At 36.7% G+C, this 11,028-nt stretch overlaps 2 protein-coding genes across 2 annotated transcripts; both read left to right on the forward strand.

Moving 5' to 3' along the window:
* The first annotated feature begins 2,682 nt into the window (after window positions 1-2,682).
* On the forward strand, window positions 2,683-4,838 carry LOC137710760 (probable receptor-like protein kinase At1g33260). Its single transcript, XM_068449884.1, has 2 exons — window positions 2,683-3,456; window positions 4,008-4,838. The coding sequence occupies exons 1-2, from the start codon at window positions 2,727-2,729 to the stop codon at window positions 4,703-4,705; spliced, it is 1,428 nt and encodes a 475-aa protein (XP_068305985.1). The 5' UTR covers window positions 2,683-2,726; the 3' UTR covers window positions 4,706-4,838.
* A 1,702-nt stretch (window positions 4,839-6,540) lies between these two features.
* On the forward strand, window positions 6,541-9,097 carry LOC137710761 (protein FATTY ACID EXPORT 4, chloroplastic). The gene is made up of 4 exons (XM_068449885.1): window positions 6,541-6,925; window positions 7,027-7,091; window positions 8,609-8,696; window positions 8,801-9,097. Exons 1-4 carry the CDS (start codon window positions 6,640-6,642, stop codon window positions 8,917-8,919), a joined length of 558 nt encoding a protein of 185 aa, XP_068305986.1. The 5' UTR covers window positions 6,541-6,639; the 3' UTR covers window positions 8,920-9,097.
* Window positions 9,098-11,028: the final 1,931 nt, after the last annotated feature.

Raw genomic sequence — 11,028 nt, forward strand, 5'->3', positions numbered from 1 at the left:
ATATATGATTTTAGGTGGACGCAATAAGGTGGAAAATGATGCATTTTAGTGTTTCTCTAAGGAAGAATCATTAGTATAAAGTTCGAATACGAAATTAGTTATATTTGCATTTGCATATTGATGATTTTTATAAGAAAAAATTAAAATAATTTCTAAACTAAAAATATGTTTTTATTGAAAACATATAGTTTTACACGCAAGCATTTTACCAGTGAAAAAAGAAAGAAAGAAGATGCATGCAAGTAATAAATTCGAGGACATCTGCAATTTAAAACCACAAGACTTACACGATGAATTTTTTATTTATAGATAATTAAATTATAGCTATTTTAGGTAAATTGATTAAGGATGTGGATTCAATGCATGCTTTTGACATATATTTTAACATTTATTACGTAGAGCTTATTTTATAATATATTTTAACAGTTTAAACTGTTTATGATACATCATTCATATAACATCTTGATAAAAAATTAGACAAATTCAAAATTAGTAGACATTCATTTGTAATGAACAATGTGGACGAGTATTTTCTACACAGAACATTGTATTTAATTCAACAGTTATATGGTTTCAAATTTATTTATTTTGACAAACATGAACATTGAGTTAAAATATAAAATATAAATGATTGAATCGCTGAAATCTTTTATGAGTGCAAAAAGAATATGTCAAAATATGTATCAAAGTGTGTATCCTTGAACAGTAAACGATAGCTATTTGAGAAATGTTAAGAGCAGCTCCAGCGGGAGCAACTGCTCGAGGGACAGGCTGCGGAACAGGGCCTGATTGCCAGAGGGAGGAAGTCCAGCGTTGGCTGGCGAGCGAGCCCGAGCAGGCTCGAGCTCCAGGCTGGTGGATTCCTGCTAGCCAGAGCGCCCGAGGGCTGTCTGACGTGGGCTGACGTCATACGCCTACCGAGTGAATCAGAGGGCCACCAGACGATTGTACGACCTCCTGAACATCGTCGTCGTCGTCCTCTTCGCCCTCATCCGCGTCGTCGTCCTCGTCGGCGTCCTCCTCTTCTTCGTCTACGCTGTCGTCGGATTTGGACTCGAACTCGGACTGCGACTTGTACAGCTCCAATTGCTCGGCGGTCAAAGGCTTAACTTCTTTTTCCTCCACAACTTCCTCCGTAGCCTTCATCCTCTCAAAGCTCACACAAATTTGCAGAGAAAATCTCCTCTTTGTATTCTTGAGAAAATGAATTGGGATTGGATTTGGGAAAGTGAATGAGATAGAGGGAGGGAGGGACGAGAGAGGAGCTGCCAATTGGGATTGGATTGCAAATAAAATTATTTTATAAATAAATAAAATACTAATATTTTATTACCAATTACCGGGCCTATTCAAGTGCAACGGTGGAGATACAAAAGGTGATTACTGTTTATTAATGGTAATTACTGTTCATGAGGTTGATTAAATAGTGAATAGCCAGGGTGGAGGGCTCCCACGCTGGAAGTGCTCTAAAAGATTCTTAGAAATAGAACTTTCCACAAACCCTTTATCACTTCATGTTTTTCATCAATATTTTACTATATTAATATGAATTTTCGTTAAAATGTGAAGTAACAAAAAATTTATAAATATTCTTTAGATATTTTTGTTAGAATTAATCGACAGCTTTGAAATGTGGAAAAAGAGTAGGATGTCATAAAGTCCTCGCAAAACAAAACCGTGTGCAGACTGCAAAACTTCGAAAACCGTGTAAATATAAAGAACCGGCAAGTGGCAATCATATTATTTTGACTGGATCACATTATTAAATTCTGATAAGAATTAGAAAATACCATCGAATTAAACAATAAATCTTTAACAATAATACAATTTAAAAAAATAAAAATAAAATAAACAAACAAACAAACGCTTTGTGTGTGCACAAATTCCACTTTTTATTTGTCAACTCACTATTCATAGTTTTTTGGTTGATGGATCAATTTGTATTTATAAACGTTTCCGAATGACATGGCGCTTGTGAGTTTTTTTTTTTTTTAAATAAATATTCTCTTTATTTTGTGGCATATAACGCTCATAAACACACCAAAAATTTAATAAACTCAACAAAATTCCTATCCTAAGTCCCATAGTTGTCACAAAGTGTTGCAAATGCTTTTAGAAATGGGGTCGACATGTGATTTTTTTCATGAAATTTCATGATAAAAACTAATAAAAACAACCATGTGTTTCAGTGATGCGTATGTATCTAATAAATCAGTTAAACTTTATTTTACGAATAATTTAGAGGATATTTTAGAAAATTTCCTATTTTTAGTATTATGGATATTATTTCAACAAAAAAGAATTATGTGATATATTGATTTTTGTTTAGAACTTATGAATATTTTTTCAGTATAACAATATATTTTACACTAATAGGAGAGAAAGTTCGGCTAAGGCACACAATGAGCAATCTAATTTGATATCGAATTCATTATCAATGAGATTCGAATTTAAAACCTCTCACCTACAAATAAAGAAGAATATCATCAGACTGTAGGACTGAAATGGTTAGATATTATGATTCATGAACATTAATTGTTAGTAAGGAAATGGGAACCAAGGACTCTCTTTTTCTTTTCAATATTTTTTTTGGTCTTTTGCTTTTCAATTTATGAAATCTATAAATAAATAAATAAAGACTAAGATCTTGATTTTGATTGGGTGAGAGATCTAAATACGCTCTCTTTTTCCTTTTCGTTTTCAAATCTGTATGTGGGAAAGTAGGAATGAAGCTTGCCCATTTGTTTCATTTATGCCTAAATCGAGATCACCCCTGTCAGATTGTGCCTCCTTCCATGGCCGAATCTAACCTCGAAGAAGAAGACCAAGTTCTTCCACAAAGCCGACACGCTTACAATTTTGTCTGCTGTTACTCCTACTTCTTCACCTCCCTACTTTTGTTTTCCTCACTCTCTACTTTCTCCGAGGCTTCCCGCTCCATCCCAACAACCACCACCGCCACCCTTTCTCTCTCCTCCTTTTCCTCTCTCTCCTCCACCAACCCACCGTCAACCTTCCCTTCAAAACCATCTTCCCACGCCGACACCTCCAAAACCCTCGTCACATCTCTCACAATCTCCGCCGCCGCCGTCTTCCTCATCGTTTCAGTCATGGTGGTAATGAGATGCTTCGGATTCAGATCAAAACGCAAAGACAATGGAATCGTTGTGGAGAAGGACCATGTTGAAGAAAGCGGGGAGTTTAGCGTGAAGAAATTGAGTTGGGATTGGATAGAGAGATCTACTGATGGCTTCTCCAAGGTGATTGGAACTGGCGGGTTTAGTAATGTGTACTTGGCACGAAACCCGGGGCCTAATTCGGGCGATGGGTTCTGCTCAATTAAGATCCACAACGGCAGCGAGCGGCTGAGTCGGGTTTTTAAGCAAGAACTCGATATTCTCCTCCGCCTTGAGCACCACCGCATCGTCAAGCTTCTTGGCTACTCCGAAAACCAAGGTCTGTCCATAAACTAAGAACATAGTTAGGATTGTGCTTAACATGTTTTTTGACAGCTGAGCCAACGTTTCCGACTCTAGTTAAAAAAAAAAAAAAACAAAGGTTTCCAACTCGTAAAAGCATTTTCCCCGGAAGCACTTATCAGATACCTCTAAAAAAGCCTTTCAACTGTATTTTCATCAAGCAATTGGTTTTTAATAAAATTTTAACGTGTTTATAATAAAATTAATTCGAGTAAAATTGCTTAAAAGTAAAAGCATTTTCTAAAAAAGCAATCTCAAACGAATCATAAAATTTCGTTTTGCTATGTGTAATTGTTGTTAAAAATCTTAGTGATTACTCCTTTGAGAAAACTTGCTTGCTAAAGAAGCATCTAGTGTTTCTACCACTCAGCTACACTTCCAGCTTTTTTGTGTCAGATGCAGTTGGGTTGTAATACTGTACAGTTTTCTTGACATTAATTTGTGATTTGTTCTTATTTTCTTTGTGGGTTCAACTTCAATCCATATTTGTTCAAATAATAATGTTTTATATTTTTTCTTGTGAAACAGAGGAGGGTGCTCTGGTTTTCGAGTACGTCGCCAACGGAAATCTCCAAGAGAAGCTCCACGGCGGAGACGCCACCCCAGCACTGCCGTGGAAGAACCGAATGGCAATCGCCTTCCAAGTCGCACAAGCATTAGAATACCTGCACGAGAAATGCGCCCTCCAAATCGTTCACATGGACATCAAAGCCTCAAATATCTTACTCGACGAAAATCTCAACTGCAAGCTCTGCGATTTCGGATCAGCGAAGATGGGGTTTTCCTCAACCGTCCAACCGCCGTCGTCGATGAGAAATCAAGTCTTGACGATGATGGGCTCGCCGGGTTACACCGATCCGCACTACCTCCGAACCGGAATCGCTTCGAAGAAAAACGACGTGTACAGCTTCGGCGTTTTGATCTTGGAGCTCGTGACGGGAATGGAGGCGTTTTGCTCCGAGAAAGGGCAGTTCTTGACGACTTTGGTGGGGAGTAGGTTGAGAGACGGCGGTTGTGAGGCGGCGGAGTTGGTGGACCCGCGGCTGGGCGCGGCGGGGTTTGACCTCGAAGAGGCCAAGACCATGCTTGGTATTTCGGCAACGTGCTTGCGTCAGTCACCGACGCTGAGGCCTTCGGCTACTCAAATATTGGAAACCATTCAGGAGAAAGTATCGTCTGTTTCGTTTCTACAGTCACTATCTCATGACAAAGAAATCGTATATTAGTTGGTTGTTTGCTTGCTTCATTGATTGATCCCAGCCGTTGATTTGACGACTTGGTGAATTGATTGTATAGAGGAAATGTAAAAGAAAGTTGGTTTAATAAGGATTCTGAATCTCAGATGTAAACTTGGGAAGAGGATCCTCTCCGGGTAGGATCATCTTATCTTAGCTGTTTATCGTATATCGTGTGGTTAGTTTTTGTTAGGTACTATTTGTGTTTAATTTTAAATAAAAAAGTCAAATGATTTATGACCGCATGATGCACGATGAATGGTTAAGATGTGAGGATTCCTAAGATTCCGACAATTTGTACTAGGCTTTTTAGTTGAAATAGTTGCTAAGATTGTCATAGCTCATTATTTGGTCTATTAAATTTAAAATCGATAGAAGTTGTCTCTAAGGGTGTTAATTGTCAATCATTTTGGTTCTATTGTGAAAAAATTCTGCTAAATAGAAGAAACCACCAATTCAACGAGAGGTTAATTTGACAAAAATACTCTCGATTTAAGATTTCTCACAAAAAAAACCAAAATAATTTGCAGTGAACAATCTTTAGACCAAAGCCCCATAAGTTTTAGCAACAAGGAGAAGATTGTACACAAAATTATGAGTAATCCTATTCAAAAGCATTTTCATCAAACTCCACAAATCATCAATAACTTGTTTATTATTTCATGACTGGATTGTAAAGAATTAAATTTGGAATATTTGAATTGAAGAATAGTAAATGGGCTAGAGTTAAAATCATATTCTTGTTGAACATGTTTAATCAATTTTTTTTTTTAATTGAAGTAAAAATGCTATTATTTTGTAGAACAAACAGTCACATAGGTAAACAAACTTGTATTTGTAAAACAACATTTGTAGAGTTTTCAGAGATGCTTTTAGACACATGCATTAACGTACTCCTTAATACTCCCGGAAAGGAGGACCGCCGTGGCGAGCCATCAGTCGGTCCTCTTTTTGAAAAAAAAAAATTGAAAAATTATATAAGCAACATTCATGTGACGTCCAATATGAGCATCATTTAGCCTTCACAAGATTGCACACTATTTCATTTTCTTTAAACTTTTAAAGTTCACGTGTTTATATTCTCCTTGCCTTTGAATTTTCATTTGCCATTAAATTAACATTATTGTTCATTAAATATTTATGACATAAATTTCAATTTGTTCATTAAATATTTATACATAAATTTCAAATTTCAAATTTCAGTAGTCATTCTACTTATTTTTAGCTAAATTGAACGAGAAATGTCTCCTCCACATGCAATTGATAATGAAGTCGTGCTTTGATTTTTATTTTTTGGTTAAATTTTTACACTATCACTTATCGTCCATCCCGACATAGAATACAGTAATATACAAATAATCGTGGATAGAATTTTTTTATTTATTTGAATTCATCATGCCTCATATTCGAATCTCACATGCTAGTATACCTTGAAGTACTAATATCGTTTGTGATAAAAAAAAAATTATAAAGTTTCATTCAAAAGTTTTTTACCACACTTGTCATTTAAGTCTATAACAAATAATATTAATCTCGACATCGTTATATCCGTCAATAATTATGTTAATTAGACTACTAACATTTCTGCAAATCAGGAAAGCAAATTACATGAAACAAATTCGGTTTTATTCCATCTAATAATGTTACACGTGAAGTTATATTATTAAATCTAAACACTATGATGACTGTAATCCCATTCTATGTAGTTATTATTAATTCGAAACACCACACTATGATTGTAATCTCATTCTATGGATCAGACCCTCACCCAAAATTGGGCTTCTGTCAAAGCCCAAGTAAAATTGGCGACCTCGTTTTGCGCGCCCCGGTTACCCACTCTCCCTGTCCGCTCGGCTACCTTATCATTTTCACACACACCTGCAACTCCACAACGCAACTCGGAAACTCACTGAAATCGCCGGATCATGTCGTCGTATACGCTGCAGTTGGCTTCGCCGGCGACCAGAAATTGTTTGTACGAACACCGTCGCAGAATTCCCACATTCAAATCTCCCGCGTTTTCCAACCCCCATCCCTTTCGCTGCGATTACGCTGCGGGAAATGGGCTATTGGCAGCGATCAACACAAGCTTCAAAGCCGTGCCCAAAACGCACCGTCGTCGGTTCTCGTGCACTTCTCAGCTGGCGGAGATGGCTCCGGCTACCTCTGCAGTATACGGCTTCCTCCTCCTCAGCGGCGGCTTCTTTGCTTGTAATCTCTTCATTTCTTCCGCAAAATTACAGATAAATGCTCCAAAAATACATGCTTTTTTTTTTTCAAGAATGGTGGGTTTTTTATTTTTTTTATCGCAGTTTCGAGAACAGGAAGCAAGGGGTCGCTTCTCGGTGGTGTTTCAGGAGCAGCTCTAATGGCAACTGTAAGACTCCTTATTAAAACTAAATTGTTTTTTTTTTTTTTTATCAGAGCAGAATAACACTAAATTATGTTTACTTTCAAGTTTCAATAAGTTGGTGAATTTTAGTTTCTTAATTATTTTTTTGGGTTAATTCAATTGTTTGATTTACAATGCTACATGTGCAATAATGTTGGCAGTCACACGTGATAATTTTCATGTAAACACATTTTGAGACGCTGAAAATCAATTTACTAATCCCAATTGCCGAAAAGATTTCAGTATTTGTTTGATGTGTCCTTAAAGGATGATCGATGTGTCGTCAAAATTTGGTTTTGGTAAGTTCAGCAATTGGGATTTGTAAATCGATCATTTCAGTCGAGTTCCCTAATGGTTTCTTGATGAAAGGTAATATCTGAGCTCTTAATCTGAGCATAATCAGACACTAACACTATTCAGAGCTAAACCACCTGAGCTTCCTTTGTCATTGTTCAACAACCGATGATGGATCAATCAGAAATCTTCAGAAAGAGATGTGGGGTCGACCTCCGTCTTTCAATGCTGGATCAAGCTTTTACTCAAGCCAAGTCTTTAGCACATTGTCCTTCGTAGGGTACCAAGTACAAATCTTTCGGAACCCCTGCACAAATGCATGTGATTTCCACTTATGAAGAGTGAATACCACACTACATTTTCCAGCTGCATCATTTTAAATAGTGCTAGAAATGATCGTCGTATATAATGTATAATGCATTTCAAAACACTCCACATCCTGTTTCCAACCCATTATCCCTCTGCTGGTGTTTCACTTGGCAACCACAGAATTCAAGATTTCGTAAAAAGCGTTAGTTGCTTGAAAGAAGGGACGAGCATGTTGTTCATCATTGACAAATAATGCAGGTAGTCTATATGTTTTGTTGTTTGCATGTTCCTCAAATTAGTCCGAGATAATGCAGATAAGCTTCCTTGCTCTTAATTAACGATACTAGGGAACCGCACTCAAGTTTATCACTAAAATTGTACAAGCACTTTGAATTGTTAACAGTTGACAATACTCCCCATGGGTTTATGTGAACACGATATTAATGTTTTATTATGTTCAAATTATTGCAAAATACACTGCAAGTTTTCTTCAATTTGTTTCATCCCGGGGACGTGGTACCCTGAACTTTCTTCATCCCTATTTGTTCATGGGGAGGAGGTGAGACTAGGCCAAAGGCCTTAATTGCAAGGTTTTATAGCTTGGAGCTTATGCTTCCTGAAGTTATCTTTATTCATGTTGAAGAATGTCTATCAAAATTCAAAATAACAAGAGTCTTTCGCTTTGTGACGCATTCTGTTTTTGTTCATGTAATTGAGCTTCTTGTTCCTTTTTGCCTTCTTACCTTTCTAAGATACCGATAATTTTGTGGTTCTGTGGTATGTTTAAAAAATCCAAATAATGAATCTGAATAGTCCTAAGAGTGTTCTCCCTGAATGAACGTTGATACACAAAAAGGTTTTGTCACCAGTTTAATGGGTGATACTTGCTATGCTTGTAGGCTTACTATCTGCTGCAAACACCAGAGACAAAAGCTATTGGTGATGCCCTTGGTTTTGGATCAGCATTTCTTTTTGCTGCGGTATTCGGTATGCTTGTACCATGCTTTTGTTAAATTCTATGCACAAGTGTGTACATAGTAACTTAAATATCTGTTATGAATAACGATCGTATGCATGTACCATGGTTTCAGGTATACGATTAGCAGCTACACAGAAATTGGCTCCTGCAGGCCCTCTGTTAGTTCTTTCTCTTAGTGCACTGGCTGTGTTTATATCAGCTTATCTAAAAGATAGTGTCACCATATCTTAGTCGTCCTTAACAATAATTTAATGTCGTTCGTAAGTCAAATTCCTTGTGTTAATGCGATCAAGACTCGAGTTGTAAGGTCTTATTTAATTCAGTTCTTGTGTTCGAACTCTTCTCTCTATTTCGGGTTTGAATTTCTGACTTAGTGCTGGGTTTTTTTTAGTATGAGTGCTTTTTTCCTCAGTTTCCACCTCCATTATATTCACTCCACCCACCTTCTTTTTCTACTTACCACAAAGTTGTTACCACCTTACTTAACACGCTCCTCGACATTTTAGAAAAACACTGACCACGGATGGCAACCTTGTGCCGCCCTGGCCTAGTTAACCATGATCGCCGGAATTTATCTACTCTTGCTATTCTGATTTCTTCTGATATGGAGGTGCTACAGCAAGATAGGCTGGATCAAATTTCGTTCATGGAGTTTCGTTTGATATTGCACATTTGTTCACGAACTCTCGCTTGTTTTGTAATCTCAAATTATGTACCTTTGCTTCCTTTGTACTACTACTAATTCCTGGCATTGTCAATGTCAATAATACAAGTATAGTGTTTTTTAATCCTTTTTTTTTTTTTTTCCAGTCGAGATTGTATGGTCTTTTTATATGAATTCAAACGTATTATGTATTGCCAAGTTGAACACACATCTATATTTTAACTGCCCCTTTTCCGGCAATTATCTTCTCCCTTTAGGCCTTCTAGCTATATATATTTGTATCGACTACTGACTTCGATAAGAGGGTGGTTGTTAGTGTCCATTCGGAATACCCCGGCCTCCTTAATTGACAAAGGAACAAGGAATAATTAAGTGCATAATCTAACAACGTGAGCTCGTAAAGCCGAGGGAAACTTGGTTCCTCCCTAATTGGTAAAAATACAAGAATAATTAAGTGAATAATCTAACAACGTGAGCTCCTAAAGTCGAGGGAAACTTCAGTAAGATTGTCGTTTTACAGAAACCATCACACTTGCGAGACCAATGTAGGGTTTGGTAGAACAATACATGAGTCTCATGTTTTATGAGAGCTCTTTACGCAAGTTTTTTTTCCTTGGTGAGAGGAGAGAAAATGCCAAGACTGAAGATCATGAATTCAATCTTATATCCAAATGTAAGATGAGGTACTTATAACTAAAAACTAATTTGATGCACCTATTATGTTTTTTTATGACACCTTCAAGCAATTTTGAAGTTGGTATACATAAAAACGTATAGGAGACAAACTCTAGGTACATGAATAGACCCCATAGTTCATGGGTAGGTAAATCAAGACTCGTAAAAGATGATGATTGAGTTTGCAGTTCATCATAGTTGTCTTGCCAACAAAACTCCACGAACGCTAAGAAAAATGAGAGATATGAATAACCTAATAATGTGATTTTAAGTTGTATTTTAATCTAAATTAAGGGCTAATGACTACAAGCATAATGCGACTAAATATGGTTCAATGAAAAACAAAAAAGGTACCCCATCTCTCCATTTGATTTCAACCGAAAAATGAATAGGAATAGACAAGATTCCTTTGTCCCATACGATACTTTTCACAAACTTCAACTCTAACCTATCCACCGACGAGAATACCCCATAATCCAGTGTCTTCTGGTATTTATGCCTATCCATATAGTGATTGACTGTGCGTGCACAATGCAAAAACTTTTGGTGAGAACTGCTGCTGTTGCTTTGCTTCATCATATATTTGATTAAGTCCACTTCGTTGAAAAGAAAGCAGATAAAATATGGAAAAAGGCCAAAAAATAAAAAAAAAAAAAAAAAAAAACGAAATGGAGAAGGATGGATACATGGACCTTCCTTCCCAAAACTTTGAGAATCATTTTTGAGTATCTTCTACTCAACACGACATGAATTATTTAAACTTTACCTTCTTTTTTTGTTCATTTTTGAAGTTTCTTTTTTTCTTTTACTTTTTTATTAATGGAATCACTATAAAATAGTCAAACCCTCCCACTACAACTTCCTCACATGCTATAATTTTTTCCTGAATGTTTTGGGATATTATGCTTATGCTTAGTACTTGGCGGGTTTGTGATGTCCCGCTTCAGCATGTTGATTTATATCTGTCGCGTTTACCATTGTGTGGCAGATTTATATCATCC

This window comes from Pyrus communis, chromosome 12 (assembly GCF_963583255.1).
Source record: "Pyrus communis chromosome 12, drPyrComm1.1, whole genome shotgun sequence".
NCBI lineage: Eukaryota > Viridiplantae > Streptophyta > Magnoliopsida > Rosales > Rosaceae > Pyrus > Pyrus communis.

Excerpts from the sequence above, each read along its gene's own strand:
- LOC137710760 (XM_068449884.1), top strand. The coding sequence starts at position 2,727 with ATGAAGCTTGCCCATTTGTTTCATTTATGCCTAAATCGAGATCACCCC. Across the intron at positions 3,457-4,007 it reads TGGCTACTCCGAAAACCAAG|AGGAGGGTGCTCTGGTTTTC; the intron begins GTCTGTCCATAA and ends CTTGTGAAACAG.
- LOC137710761 (XM_068449885.1), top strand. The coding sequence starts at position 6,640 with ATGTCGTCGTATACGCTGCAGTTGGCTTCGCCGGCGACCAGAAATTGT. Across the intron at positions 6,926-7,026 it reads CAGCGGCGGCTTCTTTGCTT|TTTCGAGAACAGGAAGCAAG; the intron begins GTAATCTCTTCA and ends TTTTTATCGCAG. Across the intron at positions 8,697-8,800 it reads TCTTTTTGCTGCGGTATTCG|GTATACGATTAGCAGCTACA; the intron begins GTATGCTTGTAC and ends CCATGGTTTCAG.